The sequence below is a fragment of the Meles meles genome, chromosome 9, assembly GCF_922984935.1.
Source record: "Meles meles chromosome 9, mMelMel3.1 paternal haplotype, whole genome shotgun sequence".
Classification (NCBI taxonomy): Eukaryota; Metazoa; Chordata; class Mammalia; order Carnivora; family Mustelidae; genus Meles; species Meles meles.
Genome location: NC_060074.1, coordinates 43,792,554 through 43,820,068, shown reverse-complemented (window position 1 = coordinate 43,820,068; position 27,515 = coordinate 43,792,554). Strand labels below are relative to the sequence as shown.

The 27,515-nt window shown below is 46.4% G+C and overlaps 1 protein-coding gene across 1 annotated transcript in view; it reads left to right on the top strand.

Annotated features, from left to right (window-relative positions):
* The first annotated feature begins 5,272 nt into the window (after positions 1 to 5,272).
* Positions 5,273 to 27,515, top strand: part of IQCA1 (IQ motif containing with AAA domain 1) — a 155,881-nt gene continuing 133,638 nt past the window's right edge. The window contains exons 1-5 of the mRNA XM_046019656.1: positions 5,273 to 5,314; positions 14,991 to 15,315; positions 18,585 to 18,704; positions 21,719 to 21,910; positions 23,942 to 24,013. Coding sequence (XP_045875612.1) covers positions 5,304 to 5,314; positions 14,991 to 15,315; positions 18,585 to 18,704; positions 21,719 to 21,910; positions 23,942 to 24,013 — 720 coding nt within the window. The 5' untranslated portion in view covers positions 5,273 to 5,303. The remainder of the gene's footprint in view (positions 5,315 to 14,990; positions 15,316 to 18,584; positions 18,705 to 21,718; positions 21,911 to 23,941; positions 24,014 to 27,515) is intronic.

Below are 27,515 nucleotides of genomic sequence, written 5' to 3'. Positions count from 1 at the left end.
GCAGAGCACGGAGTGTGGTCACTAAACAAAATGAATGTAGTATTTTCAGAGTGGCCAGTGACTCTGGGAAGAAAAGAAGATCAGGTGCTTGTCCAGCAAACCTTACATGGATCCAGAACAGACCATTAAAATGATTTCTGAGTTCTCAGAAAAGGAAGCAGAGACAAGGGTCATTCTGGGTTCTCTAAAAAACAAGGCAGAGTAGATAAGCCTAGTCTTAAATTCCATCACTAGCCTTATACCTGGGGACGACGCTGTCCGTACCACAGAGCCTCCTACCAGCAACGCACTTGACCAAACCCTCATCTCACGGGATTGCTGAGACACACCGGCCAGATTGCAGCGGAGTGGGGCAGGTGTCTAACTTGTCAGCTGGTGGAAATTCAGACGCACTTCTCATGCTGTGCTAGGGCTCCCTGGCTTTCTTGTAGAGAACATTCCGTCTGGGAACTGGGTGGCTCAGGGGGCACAGCAGAAGACAGTGGAGGAAGAAAGAGAGTTCTGGTCAACCCGCCTCAGCCAACAGTGTGATGTTGATGAAGGGGAGTTTCTGTTTCACAGGGTTATGTCAGAAGGACACGGAGGACAGCATGACAGAGACCATGAGTGCAGGGGAGCCTAAAGAACTCGAGGGAGCTTGCCCTGTAATCAGAGAGACTGGGGCAGGGGTGCGGGGGCTTAAACATTTATGAGGCTGCTCTGCTAAAAGAAGGTTGTTCTGCTTGGCCTGGAGCCTTGATGCAAAAGGGTAACAGTGAGCTCTACAGAACCAGAATGGACTTTCAAGAGGGGCCAGGTGGTCCCAATCCCTGCTGGCGCATGGGCAACGAAGAGGCCCTCAAGGGATAGGAATGTCCTGGGGGTTGAAGCACCTGACCCGGTCGCATGGACTGTGTCTGAGGGCTCTTGCAAACCTCCCATTCCTCCAAGAAATGAGCCTGTTATAAGGAAGCCTGAGCATCTCTGGATGGTTATCGCCCCTATTCCTTGCAGGCAGAATGCAGCGAGATCCGCCATCTTTTTCGGCCGTGCCGTGGGACACCTGTGCTTTGCTCAGAACAAACATCAGCAAATATTTGCCCGAGTGACTGCATATGGGACAAGATACATTTTCCCAGAGACCTGGCAGTCTGATCATGAAGCTGCATAAATTATCGAATACTGAGGATGTCACTTTCTATCTCACCGATTAAGCAGCATTGATTTTTTTTTCTTAAAGGAGAAATGATTTGAGAACCACTGTTTTTAATAGCATTCATCTCACAGAATGCAATTTTTAACAGATATTAAGATAGTTTTTACTCCCAACAAAATGATAATAGAGGTATAGTCTTCAAAGTGAGATAATCAGGTGGTTTGAACGCCAACTCCACTGTCTCCTGGAGTGTGGCCTTAGACATAGCCTCCCTCGGTCTCAGCTTCCACGTGTGTAAAATAGGGATGAAAATATTGCCCACCTCATAATGTTAATGGGCCAGCTTTGTGTATGAATATGTGTCCAGTCCCACAGAGTCCCCGGCACGGAGTAAGTAGCCAATAAGTGGATCACCTTAGCACCTGCAAAGCTCATGGGACATAATCAGAGAAATCTCTATTTGTTCTCCTGCTCTGTAGACTTTGGGAGACCTTGCTGCACTGTCTTGCCACAACTGAGCACTTGTTCATCTTTTGAACGTGACTTACATCTTTTGATTGCTGGATTGCACATTCAACTGATTTATTTTCTTTAAAAATTTATTTATTTTTTTAATTTATTTATATATTATTTATTTAAAAGATTTTGTTTGTTTGACAGAGCTCACAAGTAGGCAGAGAGGCAGGCAGCAAGAGAGGGGTGGAAGCAGGCTCCCCACCAAGCAGGGAGCCCAAAGCGGTGCTTGATCCCAGGACCCTGAGATCATGACCCAAGCGGAAGGCAGAGGTTTAACCCAGTGAGCCACTCAGGTGCCCCTGATTTATTTTCCAGAAGAGCTTGAGTTATGGCTTTTCCTGAATGTCCCCTACACAACCCGCCATATTGCCTGATTCCAGGCTGGCAGAGCCCTGTTTTGGTTCTTTTATCCACTTCTCTCTCTCTCACAATGCAGGTAAACCCTGATTTCTCTAAGACGATAATAGTGTTCACATTTCCCAGCTGGTCTTGTGCTATCTTGAGATGTCCCAGAGTGAAGTTGTCATGTGTGGCTTCACTGCAGACATTTTATGACCATGAGGGAAGTCATCCAACATCTTAAGGATGACAACACCAAAGACCGAACAACCACCAAAGAAGGATGATGTCACTGAGCCTTTGGAATAACCAGTCCAAAATTATCTCGCCTCTATTGTTGGAAGGGAGATTCTAAATCCTTACTGTTCAAGCCATCAGACATTGGGTTACTTGTGTTTGAAAACATGCCAATTTATGCATGAGTGCTGTATTTCCAGAGGGCTTTTATATTCGGGAATATTAACTTCAGTGAGTAGCAATATCTTGGGTCACATTTTTCTCCAAAACCTTTGTGAATGTTGCTATCATTTCATCTGATGGTGAAAGCTACCATGCATGCAGACATCTGAGGCCACCAGATCCCCCTACCACTTCTCTCTGAAGTTCAATCACACATCCAGGAGATCTTTGGTGTTGGTTGTTCTATACCAGTTTTTCCTGGAACACAATGAAAACTTCTGATCTGCTGATTTGGTTCTCTTCTTTCAGAGGCATTTCCTTACAGCTTTGAAAAAAAATTAATATTAGAGGACTCTTTTTTTAAGGAATATCAACTAACCCCTTTCTAATTGCTCAAATGATGGAGTCGTTTTCCTGCACATTCACTGTAGTTGATCCAAGCTTTTCCTGTAAGTTGGTAATCCAGGTGAATTGTGCCCTAGTCTGCTTTTTGGTTTTTCTAATTTGGTTTCTCTACTAATTTTTATTTTCATTTGGTTGTCTTAGTTGTATCATCTCCCTCTTCTCATTCTGTTGTTTTATCTTTTCTCCCAACATTTAGTCTATTAGGTTGGTGTTCTTATTAATTTATTCTATAACATGGGACTTACGTGAGAATTTTCTTTTATTTGGTTACATTTTCTTTGAGACTAAGTTCTTCATTTGTCTCACCCATCCATAATTCTTTTTTTAATGTTATTTTATTTGATAGAGAGAGAGTGCACACACGAGCTGGGATAGGGAGGAGCAGCAGCAGAGGGAGAAGCAGATTCCCCACGGGAGTCCAAATTGAGGCTCAATGCCAGGACCCTGAGATCATGACCTGAATCGAAGGCAGATGCTTAACTGACTGAGCCACCCAGGCATCCCTCTTTTGTTCTTGTTATTTGGTTCTCCCCCCCTTTACCTTGTTACTAACATCTTAGATTTTCATAACGGATTTGTTGCTTCTATCTTATTTGTATCTAACATGGGTTGCTCTTTGTGAATCTTTTGTTCAAATATAATGTGAGCAAATTCTCCTTGACTGCTTTCTCACTATATCTGAATGAGTTTGAAAGTTGGAAGATGGCATTTTTATCTACTTTCCTGTGACCTGGATACACACTGAGGATTAGGACTGAGCCCCTGGATGTGTTAAAGTCCTGGGTTCGGGACACCTGGGTGGCTCAGTGGGTTAAGCCGCTGCCTTCGGCTCAGGTCATGATCTCAGGGTCCTGGGATCGAGTCCCGCATCGGGCTCTCTGCTCAGCAGGGAGCCTGCTTCCATTCCTCTCTCTGCCTGCCTCTCTGCCTACTTGTGATCTCTCTCTCTCTGTCAAATAAATAAATAAAATCTTTTAAAAAAATAAAAATTAAAATTAAAAAAAAAATAAAGTCCTGGGTTCTGCGCAAGCTCCAGAGATTCCACTCAACTTCCTGACCCTTGTTAGGAGCCCATCCTGTCTCTGTGACAACTGTCCTTGGACTTTGAACCTTTGCCTCTATACAGTGCAAAGTCCTAGAAAGTGGCAAGCCCTAGTGATTTTTCCCAGCTCTGGTCAGGTCCTGTGGGCAGTAGGGGCTGTTTTCTACTAGTGATGGTTTTGTATCACCTGGTTTTCCCCAGGTAGCTTGCTTCTGTGCCCACATTCTCATCTCACTTTGCAGATTCATGTCTTCTTTGTGTCAAAAAAGCATTAGTGAGAAATCTTAGTATTTTTGCCTACTTGGTTTTCTTCCCTCATGGGGATTTTTGGGCAACGGGGATGAGATTCAGATACCATTCTCCATGGCAGACATCTATTTCACTGAGTAGTACAGTTTTTTGAAGTTGATGGCACTAAGTTGTACTTTTTTTTTTGTTTAGCTGTTCTTTTCTTTTATTGTTGTTATTCCCAATTTTTGTTCTTCTTTTGTTCATTTCATGTGTGAGAGAGGTTCTCTCATCCAGATCACCCTGCCATTTTTATGTGGATGCCTTTTCCATGCTCTTTCAACTATATTGGTCCTGAATGTATTCCTGTAGGAATTGCAGGTTATAAAATTTGCAAATAAATTTCAATAGTTACTAAAGATGAAGAAAGAAGGGCAGTGAAAGCAGCCACTCATAGCGACCTCCTAATAACTAGCATCCACATGGCATTTTTCCATGTATAACTCTCTAGCTCCTCATTTCACTTTCATTTCGCCCCAGAAGTCCAGAACTGCTTCTACCCTGTATCACCTGAACCTAAGTCTGTGCTTGCCCCGGAGAGAAGCCCAGTCAAGTTCTGAACAAATGAATGGCTGCTATCCCATGTTACAGATGGGAAGACAGGCCCTTGTCCAAGGCCACATATCGGAAGGCAGTTGACAAGGGGGCAAACAGGGAAGCGGGAATACGGCGTGGAAGACGGCGAGCCGGCGGAAAGGACCCGGGCTGGACTCCGGAGACTGGTGTCCGGGAGGGTCCACAGGGAGATCAGCTCCTCATCCTGGGAGCTCGCGTCCGCGGGAAGCAGCTTCTTTCCGCAAGACCTGCATCCCACCGCGCCCCTCCTCGGTTGCCACGGAAACCAGCCCAGAGCGCAGGCGCAAGGAGCTCGGGGGGGGCGTGTCCCTTGCTAGCGGCGAGCCGGCAATGCGCAGGCGTAGCGTCTCGGTTGCTAGGTTCCGCCTCGCGTCCAGCCTAGGGGCTACAGGAAGGTTTCCGAACCTATCTGTGCCTGCGCGCTATCGCATTTTCCTCCCCAAAGTGGAGGATAGACCCCACCCCGACCCCGTCCTCCAGAAGGACCTCTCGGTGGACGCCCGTGGCTGTGTCCCTGTGTCCCGACGCCTGCTGCGGGCCGCCCTTCAGAGAGAGACGGAAGAGCTTCCAGGCGGGCGAGGGAAAGAGAGAAAGTAGTCAGCCATGTCGAACGCGTAAGTGATAGGCGGCCAGCTTATAGAAGTGGGCCGGACGTCTTCAGGCGGAAAGATGGCTTGCTCTGTTTCTCTTTCTTCTCTCCTCTCCTCTCCCCTCCTTTTCTTTTCTTTTTTTTTTTTTTTAAGATTTTATTTATTTATTTGACAGAGAGAGAGAGAGATCACAAGTTGGCAGAGAGGCAGGCAGAGAGAGAGGAGGAAGCAGGCTCCCTGCGGAGCAGAGAGCCCGATGCAGGGCTCGATCCCAGGACCCTGAGATCATGACCTGAGCCGAAGGCAGAGGCTTAATCCACTGAGCCACCCAGGCGCCCCTCTCCCCTCCTTTTCATGTGTTAGCAAATGAAGACGGGTCCAGGGTAGAGTATCAGGTTCTTGTGGACAAGGCACGCCATATGCCTGGGTCTCCATCCTCCCCATCGCACTGCCTTCTCGCCCCGTAGACATGAGGTCCCGAGAGCAGGTGGCTTATGCCCTGGCTGCTGTCATTTTTTTTTAAGACTTTATTTATTTATTTGACAGAGAAAGCGAGAGAGCACAAGTAGGCAGAGCAGCAGGGGGAGAGGGAGAAGCAGGCTCCCCATTGAGCAGGGAGCCTGATGCGGGGCTTGATCCCAGGACTCTGGGGTCATGACCTGAGCCGAAGGCAGACACTTATGGACTGAGCCACCCAGGCGCCCCGGCTGCTGTCATTTTGAAACAGTAGCACCTTCAAGACATTCTGTACATCGCCTGTTTTTTGTTTGCCTTTCTCCGTTATCCGTGGATTGCTTGGTAGAAACACCCAGGTCCCATATTAAATCAAGAAGGAGCTTGAGGAAGCTTTATGGTACCACTCTGCTTTTCACAAGGAATTGCAGTCAGGTGGTAGGGGTACCGGGAAGAGTATGTGCCCAGCCCTGAGCTGCTCGCCCAGCACTTGTTCAGCGGCGTGTTTCTGTGGTCTTCATCAGGTTCATTTCGGACGTGTTACGGTGCTGAGTCTGCCGGCACTGTGCTGAGTGTGTGAAATATGGCAGCGCATGTGATCCTCACAACACCCAGTAACGCAGGACCTGTATATGGTGTTATTCCCATTGCAGAGCAGAGGAATCAGGGACGGAGAGGCTAAAGGGTTCATTCCAGGCAAGCAGAGGGTGTCCTCCCAGGCATTCTACCTCTAGCCGCAGGCATGCTCTTACTAACCATATTTATGGGTGAGAAAATGAGGGCAGAGAGATCAAGGACTTACGGAAATGTTGCAGGTGGAGAAGATCGGGATTTCAGTTTGGGGCATATTGAGTTTGACGTGCCTTTTGGAGATCAAGTAGGTGGTTGAATATTTGAGCCTTGAGTTCAGAAGAGAGGTCTGTATATGAAATATAAACTCAACAGGTGCTGGTATGTAGATGGGCTTTACTGACACGGCATGAGCATAGACAAAGAGAGAAGGGGTTATCCGGTGGTAAGAGACTGGGCAGCAGACAACAGCAAAAGGATCGAAGGTGGGATCCATGAGGAAGAAGCAAAATCGTGGTGTTTAGGTGAACAGGAAATAATGTTTCTGGGAGGAGGAAGTGACAAACTCAAACACTGCCAAGACAGGTCAGAAGAGAACCAAAGTGGGCCATCCATTTAGCAAGGTAGGGTCCCATGGTTCCCTTGACCCTCTTGGGGGATGGAGTAAGAAGGTTGCTGAGAATGGGAGAGAACAGGAGGGCAATGAGCATGGCCAACTTTTTAAAGGAGTTTTGCTATACCTGATTCAGGGAAACGGGCCAGGAAACAGATTTTTTTTTTTTTTTTTTTAAGATAGGAGGCAATGGCATGTTACTTTGCTAAAGGAAAGGGTGAGGAAGAGGGGGGAGTAGTGGGGCGATGTTGCCAGTGGGGGCATAAGCCCCAGTAGGTAGCTGGAGGTCTTGGCTTCAAGGGAGGAGCTGAGTTGTTTATCACAGGGAATTGAGGAGGGAGGAGTCTGTCCGTAAATACTATTCATGGGTAGACACCTTGTGGGCTCCTGGAAAGATGGTGCAGGGGGTAGACAATGGTGACAGTGAAGGGCAGTGGTGATGCCACCTGATTAAATGAGGTACAAAGCTGGGGTTCAGGGAAAATGATCTGCAAGTGGCAGTGAGGAGCAAGGATCTTGATCCCCCCTTCCCCACAGCGGTCGGAGGATTCCTCTCCTGTGAGAGCTGCAGGGAAGGACAGCTGGGCCTCTCCCTTAAGCAAGAAGGCCAAGGGAATATTCTGGAAAGAGGGCAAACAGCCACATTGTATTGGAAGAATCTGAAGATTTATCCTGTATAAAATATCTTGGGGAGAATTCCCATTTTGCACGATTAAGATTTTTCATCAAAGCACGTTGTATGTCTGAATACTCCCGTCTTCCCTTCCCCCACCCACCCAACTACAGAAATCTGCCAAGCTATGTAAATAACAGTCTGGCCATTTTCAGCTGTCATATTCCGTCTTCTCCACCCACAATCCTCCTGACTTCAAAATCTGTAACATTTCTTGGTCATATGCCCAAGTCTGAAATCAATCGTGTGCTTAAAAAAAATATATCCTAAGTAGTCCCATGGATAAAATACCAACTTCTTTTTAAAAGGTGCATTTAAAATTTCAAGAACACTTTCACATCGGTTATCCCATCCCATAGTAACCCCTTCAGGTGTCCAGAGGGGTGTCCCTGTCCAGATTTTCCCCGTGAGGAAGTGAAGGTGCAGGGAGGCAGTAGCCAGCCTGAGACCCACTAGGTCAGGAGACAGCTTCTGATTCTAACCTTACGGCCCTTTGCCTTTAAAACCCTCCTGGCCAGACGAAAGGGAAATAAAAATAAAAATGCATGGATACTGGGGCCTCATTCACAATGGCCAGGAGGCAGAGGGGGCCCCATGCCAGTCAGAGGCGTGCCTGGACCGCATCAAGCAGCGGCCAGGTCCCGGTGCCAGCTCTGCATACGCGCACTTTGCAAACATTGTGCAGGCGCCACCGACTGTGTGGGTCCATTTATGTGAAATGCCCGCGGCAGTTACAGTAATGGTGACCGGGGGCTGGGGGGGACAGGGGACAGGGGCTCCTCTCGGGAAGATGAAAATGTCCTCGAGTTAGATAGAGGCGGTCGTTGTGAATATACTAAAACCCATTGATGGGTGCCCTTTGAAAGGGTAAACTTATGGAACATGAATTATATCTCAGTGATGTTCTTATTTGGAAAGAAAAAAAAAGAAATAAACGTCCTGTGGCATTCCAGGTCTCACGTAACATTCCTGGGCACCAGCTCCGCAGAAAGATGCAGGGACTGTGGGGCAGTGAGGCCAGACTGGAACTGCATGTGGGTGGTGGCGGGGGGGGGGGGGGTCCAGGCCGGCCAGTGGCTGCTGGCAGTGAAGAGAGTGGTGGGGCTGTGGCCAGTGGGTGCCCAGGACAGCAGGGAACCTGGAAGGCAGGGATGCCGAGGTCAGTGTCCAGAGAACAGGGTGATGATGAGGGTGGGCTGGCTCACTTGGCTGCCTCATGCTTCCTATCACCCAATGACCGGTGCCTGGTCTCTCCAGCAACACTCTCCGGAAAAGCACCAGGTGAGGAAGGAAGAGACTGCTGCCCAAAGGCAGGACCTGGAAGGCTCAGGCTGCCAGGAGAATCCTCAGCCCAGAGTTCCAGGGGTGGGTCAGCTCAGCCATGGCCCTGGAGGGTTTTCTGCTTCTTTGACCCTGGATGGAAGCCAATGAGTGCACTGAGCAAGGGCAGCAAGGCTTCCCCAGGCTGGGTCTGTCCTGGGCATTCCTAAAATCTGGGCGTGCTCCGTCCATCAGTGTGGGTGTGGTCACCCCTGATGGAAGCATCCTCTACCCAACATCCCTTGCTCACGATGGGTATGGGTCTTTGTAAGATTCAGGTCACCCCACCTGCGCCTCATGGGCAGCCTCTCTGGGGTCTTGCACAACCTTAGTGCTTACTGGTGTGTTCAGTGCTTTGAAGTCTGATAAATGCCCCTTATTTTTCGTTACTAATCCCACCCCCGCATTTGGAAGTTATGACTAGATTTATTTATTTGGGAATATTGTATATTCCCAAATTCCCAGCGATGTTAAATCTACATGTCAATCTCAAGAGTCTGCTTTCTTTTCGTCTTGTCTTTCCAGGCTTCTGCCTGGTCCGATCCTCCGCAGCTAGCCTTCTGGAATTTTCTTCAGTTACTTCTTGTGTGGCTGCCACCATATTCATTCTTAGATGTTTAATCACTACTAGGAAAGGGAATTTGTTTTTCCTTTTTCTTATTTTTCTCTGCATTCAATGTTTGTGGCTTTTATCGATGGCTTGCAACTTTGCTGCCCTGAAGACTTCTTATATTTTGTTACCGAGTTCCTTGGATATTGCAGCTGTGTCATTTACAAGCAGTTTCTTAAATCTTTTGTATGAATCCCTTTTCTGTCTGCTTCATCCTTTTTCACTCCTGCCTTTTAGATTTCTAGTGTGTCTCCTGAAAATAGTTTTGGTCTCTGGCATTCAGCGTTTTTGAAGGGCTGACAGCATCTGTTCTTTGGAGTATCTGGATGGTCTTCTTAATCAGGCATATGCCATAAATTAAATTTATTGAGAATTTTCTTGGCATCCTGTGGAAATAATCTTCAGCTTTGTACTGTTCTGTTGCTGTATTTAGCTCAGCTTGTCTCCATGCTGAACTCTCGCAGATTCCTGGGATGACCCCTCCCTGGTCAGAGGGAACCACGCTTTTGATCTGGCGCTGAGTCCTGTTTGCTAAGTGGAATTTCAGATCCCAGTTCTAAACAAAATTAGCCTATAATTTTCTTCTGTAATGCTGTCCTGACAGGTTTCGGCCACAAAACAAACCACATGGTTTGCTGTTTTATGTAACATTGGTTGGGCAGCTGGTCAGGTCAGGGGACCCCTGGGTGTGCCGCCCCCCTCCGCTGCTCCAAGTCTGGGCTTTGGTTATCTAGGAACATGTTCCGCTTCTCTTCCCAGCTTTACCTCCCCCAGAGCAGGTGCTTGATAAGGCGGCATTCATTGTCCGCTCAGTTTCTGCCTCCACCTCCCCTGTCCTGTTTGCCTCATTTTTTAAGACCACCTGATGCTGGAACCAGGCAGAAGCTGCTACTGTTACTGTTCTGTGATGGGGTTGTTTCTAATAAATTGTCATTTATTCTGCAAGGAGCGACAAGTCCTGTGCTAAGTGGAATCGAACTGCCCCTGAAAATGTTCTCGCTTCATAAAGCCATCTGGCAGACCGTTCTTTCTTTAGCAATGGTTTTTAAAGATGGGCAAGTTTGAAGATATCTAACTCTCACACCTCCGGGGTCATGCCCGAGGCAGTATTCGGTATCCAAACGCAGGGGCGGGCTGCAGGGGAAAAGTGTATTTCCAACCGTAAATCTTGGCCCCTCACAACTATGCCACCTGCTTCGCCACCCTCATTTGCATTCATCCTGAAGAATGGGGACCACAGAGGGGCTCAGACTATGAGCTCTGGACGTGGGTCAGCTTTGCTGTGCCTCCGTTGGCTCGTCTGTAAACTGCAGTGATGGGAGCACCTGCCCGAGAGGGCTGTTAGGTTTATGTGAGCTGAGGCCTGTAAAGCATTTAGGACGGTGACCAGCATTATGAACTTCCGAACTCTTTACATCATCATCGTCGTCATCATCATCATCGTTGTCATCGTCTGAACCCGAAAGACTCTTCACACAGCAAGAGAAGCTTCTAACTTTTGGCCAAGAAGATGAGCCTCTCATCTCTATTCCAGGAACTTAAAAATGAGACGTGTAAAAAACATTATTTTTTAATGTTTTATTTAAAAATTTTATTTTTAAGGGCTCCTGGGTGGCTCAGTAGGTTAAGCATCCAACTCTAGATTTTGGCTCAGGTCAGGATCTCAGTGTGCTGGGGGTGGAGCCCTGTGTGGGGCTCTGAGCTCAGTTGGGAGTCTGGTTGTCTCCCTCTCCCACCGTCCCTCCCCCTGCTGGCACACACACTCACTGAAATAAATCTCTCTCTTTCTCTGAAATAAATAAATAAATCTCTTTCTTTTAAGTTTTTATTTGTTTTTTTAAGTTTGTATTAATTGATAACATACTACTATGTGTTTGTTATACTTAATAGTGGAATAGTACATTTTAAAATAAAAAAGTATTTTAAATTTAAAAACTAAAGAATCGGAAATTTTTTAATGCAAGTTGAAACTCTCTGGCCCAGGAACAGCGTGGGAGCACACAGCAGTGAGCAGGCACGAGGAGGAGGCCTCGTCAGTCACTAGCACAGTACTCTGGGATCGCTGCTCCTACGGGGCCTGGCTCCAAACCAGCCTGGAGGGCTGCAGCTGGACCCCCATGAATCCGGGTGGGATTGCCCTTCCCAGCAGGACAGAGGTGGAGGGCACAAGCCTACAGCCTGCCCTGGGCTGTGGGTGATAAGACAGCAGCTTCTCAGCTAGAAGGCAAGTTAAGGAACTCATAGACGTTCAGTGTATTTAAAGAACCCCCATAAATTAATAGAAAAACAATCCAATGAAAAATAAATGGATAAATAATTTGAGAACAGAACTTATGCATAGCCCATATGCAGGTGGTTCACCTCATTTGCAACCAGGTGAACGGACATTCAAATATTCACATTAAATTTCTCACCCATCATCTTTTTTTTTTTCTTTTATTTCTTTTCAGTGTTCCAGAATTCATTGTTTTGCACCACACCCAGGGTTCCATGCAATACGTGCCCTCCATAATACCCACCACCAGGCTCACCCAACCTCCCACTCCCACCCCTCCAAAACCCTCAGTTTGTTTCTCAGAGTCCACAGTCTCTCATAGTTTGTCTCCCTCTCTGATTTTCCCCAACTCACTTCTCTCCATCTCCCAATGTCCCCCATGCTATTCCTTATGCTCCACAAGTAAGTGAAACCATATGATAATTGACTCTCTTCTTGACTTATTTCACTCAGCATGATCTCTTCCAGTCCCATGCATGTTGATACAAAAGTTGGGTGTTTATCCTTTCTGATGGAGGCATAATACTCCATAGTATATACGGACCATATCTTCTTTATCCATTCATCCGTTGAAGGGCATTTTGGTTCTTTCCACAAGTTGGCGACTGTGGCCATTGCTGCTATGAACATTGGGGTACAGATGGCCCTTCTTTTCACTATATCTGTATCTTTGGAGTAAATACCCAGTAGTGCAATTGCAGGGTCATAGGAAAGCTCTATTTTTAATTTCTTAAGGAATCTCCACACTGTTTTCCAAAGTGGCTGCACCAACTTGCATTCCCACCAACAGTGTAAGAGGGTTCCTCTTTCTCCACATCCTCTCTGACACATGTTGTTTACTGTCTTGTTAATTTTGGCCATTCTAACTGGTATAAGGTGGTATCGCAATGTAGTTTCGATTTGAATCTCCCTGATGACTAATGAATGAACATTTTTTCATGTGTCTGTTAGTCATTTGTATGTCTTCATTAGAGAAGTGTCTGTTCTTGTCTTCTGCCCATTTTTTGACATGATTATCTGTTTTGTGTGTGTTGAGTTTGAGGAGTTCTTTATAGATCTTGGATATCAGCCCTTTGTCTGTACTGTCATTTGTGAATATCTTCTCCCATTCCAAGTGTTGCTCTTTGTTTTGTTGACTGTTTCCTTTGCTGTGCAGAAGCTTTTGATCCCATCATCTTGGCAAGAGTTACAATTACATATTTTCTGGTCATCGTGGTGTTCTTTTATTTTTGGTCAAGGAAGAGGTGGTGGTACAGTGCTGAATAATGGTTCGAACTTAGAATCCCATAGACTGGATTCAGACACTAGGGAACAGACCACCTCCTCCCATCTCAGTGAGAGTGATGGGAGCCCCATTCATGGAGCATGGCCAGGGTCACAGCATGTGGTCAACTGCAGGAAGTAATGTTGGCCATTTCTCAGAGGGAAGTGCAGAGCATGAGTAAGGAAGGGCAGGTAGTGGGACAGAGCAAAGGACCTAGCAGAGATGCCTGCTAATGACCTTGGGAAAGTCAGAGAGGGACTCCCAGTAAAACATGGTGGATTGGATGAGCAATTTTCTTCCCTGCTCTTCCTGAATCACCTCCAACATGGCAACAGGAGATGTCAAAGGCTATAAACACATGAGTGCTAAAGGAACATTAGAGCATTTTCCAGAAGATACCATGAAAACATAGAAGGAGGGAAAGCAGGTGAGATGAGGGAGAGGAGGCAGACCAGAGAATGTGGGACCTGAGGGTCAGCAGAGGGGGAGCGAGGAAAAGCCCACCTTCCAGCAGAACCCTGGGAAGAGAGGAGGCAAGGTCTGGTCCTTCTGAGGTGGGGCTAAAGGTGGTAGGTAGACCGCAGAGAGCAGGTGCCCAGCTGCCCCTGTGCTGGCAGAAGAGGCTCGTGCAGGCAGCCTGGCCCCGGGGATGACACACACAGCTGATCATGGGGTTGGGAGGTCAGGGTGAGGGCAAAGAGGAAGGGAGAGCCCTCACTCCTGACCCACTGGCTCCATTCAGGCAGAGAAAGAGCCCCTGGCCAGCACGGGAAAGACCTAATGGGTTGTGGGTTTCCCCCTCATCCCAGGGAAAGGGCCAGGTTCTTTCCCACCTTCTCACCCCTGGGAGAGATAATAAGCCTCTTCCCAGACACACTGAACTTTCCATTAGCTTTTCATCTGGTTCTTGGGTATAAAGAGAGCAAAAAATTACCCAAAATATCAACCAAAAAAAAAGTCTGCCTTGAATGTGTTGGTCAGGGTCCAGGCTGGAAAAAGATGGCACGCTCAGCAGGATGGTTAAGAAAGGGACTGGCAGAAGAGATGGGGGCAAAGTCTTGAGGAACCAACAAAGGTCCTGAGGCGAGCAACGCAGAGCAGCCACTACCTTGAGCCTTTGGTAGAAGGAGGCTCCCTACCATGTGCTAACTGACCAGGGAGCAGTGGAAGAGGACATACCTGCTTCCCATTCTCCTCCCGCCCTCCAGCTCCCTGTCTGCTGCTTCCACTGACTCAAATAAGGACAAGGAGCCCGCTCAGGCAGCCCTGAGTCCCAGGCCAGCCGCCTCTCACTTCTTATGTCCCTCATTATGGGTCTCAAGTTCATAGTTGTTTCTTAGAGCTGTAAGTCATTTGCTCTCCATCGCGGGGACTAGTCCGCTGTGAATACACTGCAGTTTATCTATTCATACTTTCATTCATAAACAGTTGGGTTATCTCCTTGTTTGGACTCTTACAAAGAAACGCTATTATGTTCATCCTCAATACAGATTTACAAGAGTTTCTCTGGGGAATGATTGTTCATTCATAGGGGCTGCCTGTGTTTGACTTTACGAGGTGGTGCAGAATTCCTTTCCAACGTGGTCATTCCACCTCATAGCCCACCAGCTGTATGTATGGACAGGTCAGTGGAAAATTTGGACTCACAGCTTCTTCGTCTCTGCAATGGGTATAATAATGCTTGTTTTGCAGGTACAGTGAGGAATTAGTCTTATCATTGAGGTGAAAGGATTTTTAAGCTATGCATTTAATAATGGTAACAGTGGTCTTGTCCGAAAATCACTTGCATCTCAAAACAGGACATAAATGGTCTGAAGGGAACTACACACCATGTTCCTGGTTCACGTTTGTTTTGTTATTCTGGATGCCCATTTCATATGGCTCACAAAGGAATTTTCACTTATTCTCTTGTCTTCCACCAGAATGTATAACAAGATGTGGCATCAGACCCAAGAAACCCTCAATTCTTTGCTTGATAAAGAGTCTCAGCACATGATGGAATCCCAAAGCAATCAAATTTTCATCTTCCAAATGTTAGCCACCTTCTACATAAAATACGTGCAGATCTTCAGAAACTTGGAGGATGTTTATGACCAGATTGTCCACCCGCAGAAGCGAATACTGATCCGAAAAATCCTGGATGGAGTGATGGGTCGCCTCCTGGAACTGAAGAATGAAATGGTTGAATTGGAATTAACGGAGTTTCATTATTTTGATGACATCCTACAGGATCTAAAGTTGGCTCCTGTAAGTACTCAGCTTCTTCTCTTATCTGTTTCTTGTTGCTTTAAATCGGCCATGTAGGCTTGTAACCAATTTTCTACAGACTTTCTAGACATCTGTGCTGGTTGTTGTATGAAAAGTTGAAGCATGGCCCTTCAGCTGGGCCATACCGCCCTGGACAAGGATTGGGTTCCTGTAGCTTTGGGTACAGACAAATCGTCACACCATCCTTGGGTCCACTGGACACTGAAGTTGTTGTCTTCCTTGTCTCCATGGGTCTGCCCAGGTCTGTTAGCTGGAGTAGGCCAACTCTTCCATAAATATCCTGAGACACAAACCCTCCCAATTTCCAGTCCCACTGCCCCTACTTCTGTTTCTAAAGGAGATCTCCCTCTGGCCTCGGTTTCCCATCATCTTCTTCAGGACGAGCAGCCGATGGGTGGCCCTTTCCTTCTTCCCAGGTGCTTGTGTCTCCTCCTTTGCTTTGGGTCTTTGGTGACTCGGGGATTTTTGGCAATAAGCCTTCGAGCCTCAGACAAGAAAAGAGCATCCTCCCTGTCTCTGATGCCCTGGAGCCATGAGCATTCTGCCTCACGGCTGTCCTCCCAACCTTCACCACCAGACACCCACTGCCAGACTCCTTGGGTGAGTCTGCCGGCAGCCAGTGGACAGACAGCTCACTTCAGGGCCATGGTCCTGTGAGCTCAGTCTTCATTTTGAAAGGAACATTTCCCTAAAATAAAATTGAAAGGAGACTGTTCAATTTTCTACCTGGCATTTAACGCCTCTTACTTTTGAAAATAGTCAAGAGTCTATAAAGATTATGTTTGTTTCTGAAATAGACTTTCCTAGCATTATTACTGCACTTCGTTGGAATGGACTCTAAGGAATAACTAGAATGACTGGCAATGTTGAAGATCCCTCCGAAACGTTTATGTTTATTGCCGTTCATTTATAAGGGTGTGGATTAAAGCACCAGGATTTTTCAGTTAGGTGTACTTGACTCACCCAGATGAGTCTACCAAGAACACCTGAGGATAAACATGAAATCAAGTCATTAAATCATATCCCTAAATTGAATTAATAAATCAGTATTAAATGTGTTAACTTAATACCAAGAATATTAAATAATATTCTCGAAGCTGGAGAATAAGAAATTTATGAAACTTCTGTGGTGGGCTCCTTCAGATTGTCTGGTTCACCTGGTTCATCTTTTCAAAGACCGTGAACACTGAAAGGGGTGACGAATGAGGGACATTGTCCAGGAAGCCTTCCCGGTAGGAGACTCTCAACTGTGTTTCCCACCATTTCTGGAGGGTGCATGGTGAGCCACGTGATGACACGGGGGTCCAGGTGGTTAGGGGGCACATCCAACAGCAACAGTTTGGACCCCAGGAGCTAGTGCCAGGCCAGGGAGACACGTGTGCCATCTCTGGGAGCTCCTATGTGGCTTACCTCTACACCCCTGTGTCTCAGCCCCCATGCCCACCACCTGCACAGTGCACAGCTCTCCATACAATATGACTCCCGAGTCCAGCCACAGCTGGTCAGCTCAGGAACGGGTACTGGTGATGGCACCAGGTGAGCCTTCCCTCTGAGATTCTGAAACTGAGACAGACCAGTTTCTGCCTCAGAGTCTAAACCGTGGACTCCCAGATTTGTGAGTAGTTGGAGCCTTCGTTCTCAGATGCTTGGAAGAATGAAGAAAGCTGCTCCTGAGGGTGAAAGAGGGAGAGAGACAGAACAAAACAGATTCACCAAGAGGAGCAGAAGGAAATGCCGAGTCCTGGAGGCTTCTTCATACCTGGGCACATCCCTGCTGCTGACGGACTCTCCGCTGTGCTCCTGCCCTGGGTCCGAGAAGTTATCATTGTCCCCTGTGGCCAAACTAACCGGAAGAGTCTTTCTGCAGCCTCCATCAGGTTCCTGATGTGGAGAGACATGTCAGGGAGAAAGGGAGTTTCTCGCCACAAGAAGTGTCCTTGATTCCGCTCTATAAAGGATCGGAAATCCCAGGGTATTTGAGGTGGACTTACGGGGTATCGTGGATGGAGGCCACTGATATGTGTCTCCGCTTTCTTCATTCTCAATGGCTGTATTTCCTGCCCCTCAAAATCTTAACTAGTGGATCAGGGGGAGCCGTGGCACGAAAATGTTGTCTTAAAAGTTGGAAAAGTACAGCACTTAACATACTTGGTAATAAGTGAAATCTCAACATTGAATAAAAGTGGAATCTTTCTCCTCTGACTGCCCTCCATTCCCAGGTCTCACTCACTCAATGAACCACGGGAACTCACTCCAAAACTCCATTAGTCTAAAAGATTTGGTTTTCAAAAACAGTTGCCACCTGGTATGGATACCATCTCACCAAGTCCTAAAAAAAAAAAGACACCCCTTTATGTTATAATGTTTCTTTAAGGGAAGGCCTGTTCAAAATCCCCTGGATGAGGAGAAGGTGTGGAGAGTCACCCCAGAATCGGAAGAAGGGAGCTGAACCTGAGGACCAGAACCTTAGCTTTGCTGGGCCGACTGGTCTACCAGAAGGCTCCCAGGAGTGTCTAAGAGTCTAGGACAGTGTTTCTCGATGGGGATGGCCAAGGGCCCGTCCCATACCCCTGAAAAACTCTTCTGCACTCCTGATTGTTGAACTTGGGCTGGGAAATAGTTGTGTGACCTCCACTAACTGAAATATTTGGTAATATGCATAAATGAAAAACAGGAGTTTATATTGATTGCATGAAAATACAAGTTTCCTACAAAAGCAAATGAACTTTACCAGTAATTTTTGTAATTTCAGGTAATGTAGGCAAAAATAAAAACACATTATTAGGAAAAAAATTGTGATCACTTACATGCAAATAATGATGCTAATGATAAATTATGAAGTTGAATTCAAAGGTCTCTGCATCACAATGCTTTGCTATCTTAATTTGCATTATTATTTTAGGTAGGCTGAGATGATACTGTTTCTTTAAAGGCCTTCAGTAAGTTATGATTAGTTAACTGAGGATTAACTAATGTGAGTTCTCAAGTTTTACTGTAATGATTAAAATAAGGGCCGTGGTGATGGTTTTTCCTTGTGATTCTGTATCTCCTTAACGGTGATGAATTCTCTTGACACCACTGGCCTCATCACCTCTTAAATCAGGATGGGAGGTAAAGCGTGTCCCTTTAGTGTGCAGTCCTTCCTGTATAGTTTAGACAGAGCTGAGTTCTGGAATTGTGACAAAAGTGACAGTTGTGACCAATTGTGACAAAATTGTGCCCTTTGGCTTATTCTTTCTCTCCTCTAGCAACAATTAGATATTCCCATTCCCAAGTATTTTTTGAGAGAGAAGCTGGAAGTCATCAAAGGAAGAGAGAAAATCCTTGCTCAGATACTAGCCGACATTGGACTAGATATTCCCGATAAGGTTTGTACATCATTTTCATAAACATCCTTCCATAATTGATAAAACCTTTTTCTGTGCATCCTGATTGTGTGGGAGACAGATTATTTCCAGTGGGAGGAAAGCAGCACCTGCCCTCTTGCTATTCCATATGTGTAAGAAGTTGCTTCCCTTGGGGGTGTATTTTTGATGACACACGACCATTATTTTTCTAGAACTTAGAAATAGAGATTGAAACCTAACGCTTTGTTGGTTCAGTCAGCATCTCTGAGACAGAGTAGATTTATCAGCTCAGCTTGAGTTCTCATCTCAGACCCCTAACCTAAAGTCAGAAGTGGAATGTTATCTCGTGGTATCATTAAGTGTTAAGATAACCTACCCGTCAGTCGTTCCCTTCCAGACTTTTCTGCACCGCACTACTGCACCCACCTTGTGGCAAGTCCGCTTGAGCATTTCGGTGGCCCTCGCTGCCTCCCACACATCAGTGCTCCATGGCCCTGGCTGGTCGTGGCCCATGCAGGGAGGTGGCAGTTGCCATCCAAGCTGGGACGATTCCGAGTGAACTCCCCAGTGCCCAGGGCGAAGCAGCACATGTGAGCTTCCTACAGACAGGTCCCACTGCGTGTTGTCAGCCTGGATCCTACTGCCGAGGAAAACTCCAAGGGCAACCAGAAGGGCAGTGGGGCAGGAACAGGATGTGCCCTGTCTGCCCGCCTTGGGGACACACGAGGATGGGCGCACGGTACGCAGTGCTCTGCGCCCTCTCGGCCGTGGGCATGCTTCAGGCTGCATAGAGTGCTCGCTCTTCTCCCTACAGCCCAGCCTGTCACAATGGTACTCATTCTGCAGAGCCCGACGTGATGCAGCGTCCCTCCAGCAACCTGCACTGACCCAGCTAACTTAGGACAGTCTCTCCCTCCTCCACCTCTCCCCTAACTGACTGACCCTCCCCCTGCATTCCATTCCTGAAGTCGGTCCCAGGGCTGTTTCTAGTAGGGGTCATCGCACCGTCCTGCACCTGCTGGTGCCTTCAGTCCATGCATCATTTAGAAGGAGGCACTCAGCCCTTCACCAGGCTCCCCCAAGGAATCCCCTGGTACAGAACATTGACAAGCAGGGCAGAATTTACAGAGGATTTTATAGGGGAAGTGGAGGAGGGAGATGACATTGTACACACTATGGTCAAACCCTAAAAATTCCTCTTGGCTGTTTCTCCTTTTTGTTGTCCCTCTTTGCCAGGGCGGACAGCCTAGCTGGCTCTGCTAAGTAGAGCCATCCATCTCCCTCCCAGCCCCGACTTCTGATGGGCCCAATGTTGGCGACACGCCGGGTTCTGGGCAACAGCCCTTGACATCTGTGTGACTTTCTCATACCCTTCAGTGCCTCATGACACCCCATTTTCACCTCAAGATGCTTATTTCTTGAAGACATATGCAATATATAGCCCAAAAAGAATTTTGAGAGGCAACTATTACCCTCTAGTGCTTAGTATTTACTCTTGGGCCTTCCGTAAATGTTCAAAAATCTTTGTTGTATTAAGCAGACCAACTCATACCCTCAGAAGTCTTCAATAAGGGCTGTAATGGTTTTCAGAGTGACCTTGTCCGGTTCAATACTGCCATGATATTCGTTCTGCTCTAACCTGCTGAGTGCATTTTTGGAAATGTGCGCTCACTGCAAATTTGAGGGGATGAGATCTCACCGAAAACCGAACTCTGAGGAACTGTTACGTGAAACAGCCCCCTCGAAGGGAACCAGGGTTCCACACCGAGGATCCGTGGATGCTCTGTTGGGAAGAGGGTCAGTCTTGGCTCAGATTGGCTCCACCCCTTACTAGCCGCGGCAGCTCATGTCAATTCTATTTTTTCGGTCAGCCTCAGTCTTTTTAACTCTTGACTGGTCAGAAGAATACCGGCCTTGGGGTTGCTTTGTGCATTTGCCAAGATGATCTATGAAAAGCCTTTGGCTTCTGTAGGGTCTCAGTAAATGCCCCTTCCCTCTCCCTGCTCCTTCTGGGACACTATCCCCCCACCCCCACCCCCACAGACAAGAGATCATCGTGGCAAACAGGCGCTTTGGGGATGAACCGGAGCACCCCACACTTGGGGCCTCAGTGTCTGGCACCATGGCCTGATAAAGGGACCGCCCTGCCCTCTGACACCTTGGCAAAGATTCAGCCCATGATCAGGAGTTTTCTGATTCTAAAGGCCTCTCTCCTGCCTCTGTCCCTGTAGGAGGCTTCACCCAAGCCAAGCCATATCCCCAGCTTCTCCCTCACTCCAAGGGCCATAGAGGGCCCCCTGAGCCCACTCAGAGCTCTCACAGGGCTCCACATGCCCCAGCAACCTTGCTCTTGGCTCTCCTCAGGAAACCACACAGTCCCACACCTGGCTTTGTCTCCCCCTAGACCACCTGATTGCCCCAAGGCAGCATTTTACCACCCGAGCCCTGGTGTTTCTCCAGTTATAATCTTCCCATCCCATTTGGATGTTTTGAAATGCAAATTTGTAAGGACTAGAAGACATTTCACACATAAATTGAATACTCCTAAAATGATTTTTAACCTTACTCGTGATTACTAGATCATACTGTAATGGATTTTGATGTCAGCATTTTACTTCATCTGATTTTTAAATTTTAAGTTCTCGAATTAAAGATATGCTTTTGATTTATATGTTTCTACTGCTAAGTTAATAAAACATGAAGTGCAATTTTGAGGTTTATTCATTTTATTGGCATTCCTGGTATAATTTCCTGCCAACCTAAAATATTATGGAACTAATTGGTATTTTGTTCGGAATGGAAGAGGAACACTTATGGGGTTTCTTAAATAGGGAACCAGAGCCCGAGCATGGCAGGTTATCAAAATTCACATAACTGATGAGTGAGATGGTTAGTATTAAACCCCCATCAACCTCTCGATCAACAGCTTGGGAACTCTTAGCAAGGTAGTGTTAGAAGTAAGTACATGATGTATCTGGGACCAACTGACAGAGTTAACCTGTTTAAACATTGACTTAACTTTAAAGTTTTCACAGAAATACACCACAAAGAGTATCCCTCTAGAAGAGGCTGTTAAGCTAATCCAGATCGCTGAGCGAGCACGGCAAGGTCGCCTAAGAGCGATGTTCATGAAGCAGATCTTCCTCCAAGAATACAGAGCGAAGCAAGCCAGGATACTTGGCGAGAAAGTCATCGACGTGGGAGCGGCTGCACTGCGGATTCAGAAGGTGTGCGTGGTGCTCGGGGAGCTGGGGACAGGTGCCTTGACACAGCCAGAGACACACCCCAGGGTCAGGGGTGAGCTTGGAAAGCCCAAGTCGCAAAATCCTACCTTTAATAGAGCTGGATTTTCAATTCCAGAGAGATTTTTTAATCTTGCCCTGGAGAAACCATTAACTAAGTTTGGTCGTGTTTTTTTAGACCTTATTATAAATCGGTATAAAATGCAGGACATCTCATTCAAATATTTTTAAAGGTCATTGATAGTTGTGGGAAAGAATGTGGCAGAAAATTCATTGAGGGTTTATATCCTCAATGTGCATTCACACATAGACGTAATCACAGAAAGGGAACAAGGGTCCTCACCTGCTGGCCAGAGCTGGTGTGTGCTCTTCATAATGCCAGTGACCGTCACTAAGCACCAAGACATCGATGTTCCCTTTAGAAGTGGGCCTGAGGTTTCCTCCCCAGATGAGCACCATGGGTTTGCACCTTATCTCGTCCCAAATGGAGGCTAAGGTCGCTTGCAGGAAAATGTAGAAGCTGGCATGTGGGACAAATGAGAATGAGAAGAGAGAGAAGGAAGTCACCAAGAGGACACAGACCCCAGTCAGAAAGTCAGGACCCCGTCCCTGCTGGGGTCTGAATGGGGGTGGGGGGTGGAGGGCAGGGAATGGAGGGACCCATAACAGTCTGTTTCCTTTCAAGTTTCTATGAAGATAGGAAGTTGTAAACAAGCATCTGAGTTCAGAGCCGAGCTGTAATCAGTCTTGGACATGACCATGTTCTATTTCCCCACATTTGAGTGAAAATTTTTCTTTTAAAATCTTTCTTTTAAAACTATAAAGTGTCCCCCTTAGATCTAACCTTATACTCCTGAAATCTGGAAGTTGTCTTTTTTTTTTTAAAGATTTTATTTATTTATTTGACAGAGAAAGAGAGATCACAAGTAGGCAGAGAGGCAGGGGGAAGCAGGCTCCCCGCTGAGCAGAGAGCCCGATGTGGAGCTTGATCCCAGGACCCCGAGATCATGACCCGAGCCAAAGGCAGTGGCTTAACCCACTGAGCCACCCAGGCGCCCCTGGAAGTTTCTCTTGAAGAAACCCAGGTAGGGGACTGTCCCTAACCAAAATTACAAGTCAGGGGTGTCTGGGTGGCTCAGTGAGTTAAGCCTCTGCCTTAGGCTCGGGTCATGATCTCAGGAACCCGGGATGGAGCCCTGCATCAGGCTCTCTGCTCAGCAGAGACCCTGCTTCCTCCTCTCTTCTCTCTGCCTGCCTCTCTGTCTACTTGTGATCTCTGTCTGTCAAATAAATAAAGAAAATCTTTAAAAAAACATACACACACACACAAAATTACAAGTCATTTCTTCTCTCACAGCCTCGTCCACCATTACTGACATAAAACAGTGCACACATTTGAGATGGTTGACGTCGTGATTCGATAGACATATATATCACAAAGTAATGATCACCGTAAGCATAATTAAAACATCTCACATCACATAATTACCCATTTCTATAGTGAGAACACTCAAGACCCGCTGTCTTAGCAGCTTTCAAGGACACAACATTGTGTTGGTTACAGTCACCCTGCTGTACATAGACCCTTAGAACTTATTCATCTGAAAACTGGAAGTTTATATCTTTTGGCAACTTTCACACAGTTTCCTCACCCTCCAGCCCCTGGTGATCCCGAATCGACTCTGTTTCTAGAATTCGGTATTTTAGATTCCATAGCTAAGGGAGATGATGTAGTAGTTGTCATTCGCTACGACTTTTTGCACTTAGCACGCTGCCCTCCAAATTCATGCATGTTGTCACAAATGTCAGGATGTCCTTCTTTTTTGTGGCTGAGTGATACTCTGCTTTCTATGTATACCGCATTTATTATCCATCAACTGACCCGTTGTTCCCATGTCATCTCTATTGTCAGTAATGCTGGGATGAACGTGAAGGTGTAGATTATCTCTTCAAGACAGTGATTATACCATTTATTTCTTCGATGTATTAGACAAGTAACCATTTCTTTGCTTTTAGGTTTGGCGAGGTTTTAATCAATGCCAGAAAACCAAGAAACAGAGAGAAGAGGAGATGATATTCCTGGGGATGGTAAGTCCTCCTGCAGACAGGATATGCATAGAGGTTTCTTTAAGACGTGTGTCTTCCTCAGCATCTGTAGCCAAGAGCGTGGGTTTGCCCTGAGATGACTGTTTTCGAGGGATCTCCATGGTGATTGCCAAATCAGAGCTGAAAGGGTCCATGTTCGTCATTTGTTGCCTTGTGACAATATTACCACCATTTACCAAGCTCACACACATTCATCACCTCAGCTGCTGTGGGTCAGGGGTCTGGGCTTAGCAGAATGGTCTGCTCAGGATCTCGCAAGTCTGAGGGTGGGGTGTCACTGGAGGCGCAGCAGGGCAGAATCCACTTCCAGGCTTTTGTGCTTGTTGGCAGGACTTAGCTCTTCGTGGATTGCAGATTGAAGGCCTGTTTCTTGCTAGTTGGAGATGGACCCCAGTTCCATGTCGGGTGGGCCTTTCCATGTGTTCACTTGCTTCACCAGAGCTAGCAAGGGAGAGAGGGGATGCCTACAGTCTCATGCAATGACCACAGAAGTGGCGTGCATCACCATTGGGTGATGGGCTAGAAGCAAGCGTGATGCACACCAGGAGGTAGGGGTCATTGGGGACCAGCTTAGAGTCTCCATCTGTGCAAAGGACTTTTCTACATTATCTGCATCATCAAGCCAAAAGCCTCTGAGGAGGTCTCGTTTGTCCTCTGCCTGAGCCCCTCCTGAACGTAGAGCCCCTGCTTCCCAGGCCTGCCCATTCTGTTCCATTCTAGAAGCTTCTTCTTTTCATTCACCCGAAGGCTGCTGGCCGATGGGTGCCACAGCTTGGCTGTGGTTCTGTCCCCTGTGGCAACTCAGAACGTGTCTGCTTCCCCTGTCACCTGACGAGCCTTCAAGGATTTGAAGGCAGCTCTCAAACCTCCATGCCAGCTCTTCTCAGAGCCAATTACCACCACAGACGGTGACCAATCTGGCGAGTTTTGCTTCCTGACCCGCTCGCTGTCCCTGAAAGGATATTACAATTTAAAGGAAAAGAAAGCCTGTTAACAGCATTGAGTTGGTGCGCTGGAATGATCTACATTACTCAGGGCTCCCTGTTTCATGCCAGGAGAAAAACACTGCACTGATAATGTTGGTAAACACTGTGACCCAGTCTTTGAAAATGCTGATCAGGAACCGAGCTCTGGTGAGGCTAAAAGAAGAAATAAAAACACAAATGCACTCTAAATAATCACAGATACCAATATATTAAAAAAAAACTATTAGTATGATGAGTGACCACGGTCACAAATTAGAAAATACTGAACAGAGAAGATTATCTAGGGAAGTCTAAATATCAAAACAGATCAAAGAGGTAAAATACATCAATAAAACGATCACCGCAGCGAATGCTGGAAAGGTCTCCCGAGCACCGGGGTTCGTTTGAGTCCAGTGAGAGCCAGGGGCCAGGAGGAGTTGGACGCACAGGACATTTACTGGGACAGAGAGGCCAGGGGAGCTCCGCGGGGACGCAGGGGTGACCAGGCAGGGGTGAGGGAGAAGGGTGAGTGGGATGAGCCAGCACAGCAGCATATTTCCAAAACAGAGGCCAACACCATCTATGCTAATGAAAGAAAAATAAACCAGGCATGGGGATGCCTGGCCTGCAAAAGGACCCAGGGATGAGGGTTGCATGGGGACCACTCACAGAGTTTAAGTGTGCACCCACCCACTGGGGACAGTTTGTCTCATCACATTCGTTAAAACACTTATACCTGTTTCCTCAGAAATCCCCACCCTTTGCAACTTCTTTGCTGGAAAAAAAAAAAAAAGAAGAAGAAGAAAGTGAGCAAAGTTTACAATATATAAATATTCGTATTAGGGTAGTTTTACAGTCATATACTGGTGTCCAGAAATAGTTCACACAGTTTTAAAACACCCCATTGTGTATGTTCAGGAATGATGTTTAGGGTTGCTCTGTGTGGCGCAAAGTGTGTGAGTGTGAACACGTGATCCTACATTGATGCTTTTACTTATTTTTACATTTTTCTATCTTCAACATTTTCTATCTATCTTCTATTTTTATATCTTATGTCTAAAAAATTACAGATAAAATACGTGTTCAGAATTTTGTCAGGGGGGAAAAAAGATAGGAATCATGGTTTAAGCAATTTGTAGCTCTTTTCACTGAAACTTCGTGTAAGAGACGCTGAGCTCTAGGGAACAAACTGAGGGCCGCTGGAGGAGGGGGGAGGGCACGGGAAGGAATGAGCACTGGGTGTTAGACGCAACTGATGAGTCAGTAAATTCTTCCCAGAAACTAACTTTTAAAAAAAAATTTTAAATAATATCAATTCGTAATACCTTTTCCCAATTCTGTGTAGTTCTTATCAAATGTATATCTCAATAGGACAAAAATCAGGATTTAAGATTTTCCTATTTGTAAGTTAATATGCAGAGAATACTGTAAGTGAAAAAAAAAATAATGTGATTTGTACTTTTCTAACCAGGGGAGGGATGTGGGTTTTGTTATATTCCTCTTCTCTTCCTCTGTGGGAGTTATATTTGCTCACACTGCACTCCCACGTCTCACCGTTAGAGGAGCGAAATCGAGTGGTCACCGGTGTGTGACTGAGCAGGAGCAGGGAGGCAGGCAGCTCCGCCGACCTGTGATCAGTCGTAAACACGTCCGCTGACGCTGTGTTTCCATCAGGTCTTCGGGTATGAAAATATTTAGATTTTCTGTTCAGAGATTTTAGATTTAAATACATTTGAAGATCTTCTCAGTGATATCGTTAAGTATAGAAAAACTATAATTCGGTCCCGCATTCAGGATGTAACTGTGTAACTTCCGTCAATCTGATGACGGCACGTTCTAAATAATGAATGGCATGGTGAGTACGCTTCGTCGGGGAATGTCTTACGTCTCCCTCCGGCCGCACATCCTGGACCACCCCACCTCCAGCTGTGGCTCGTGCACAACCTCTGTTGTCAGCACAGAATTAAAAATGTGAATTATTTTGCTCGAGGAAGGAATTTAGCTCTGAGTTCCAGACACTCGGAAGAGCATAGTCTCCCCGTGAAGAGGCATGGGACCACTGCACGTGCTTAGAAAGTCTCAGTTGTGACCGCCCGCCTTTATTGTCCAAAAAACTATGGTAAATCGTACCTGAGTATGCCTTACGTGATTTGAGAAACACCTTGATCTTGATTACCTACGTTCTTGATTTCCCTTTGATCTTTGAATTTAAAAAATAAGTCAGAAAAAAAAAAAAAGATAAGTCAGTGTTTATTTTTGGAATTGAGGCTTGTGGAGACCACAACCCATCCTGTACCGTGCTGTTGCCGGGTCATGCTGCGAGAGGCATGTGGGCAAGCAGTCTCTGCCTGCTGTTGCAGATTTTATCTTTATATCTATATTTACATATTTATAAATACATATAATAAATATACATACAAATATAAATATACATATTTATATAGTACATATAAGTATAAATAAATATTTATATAGTATATAAATGTATATTTATGTATAAGTAAATATGTATATAAATA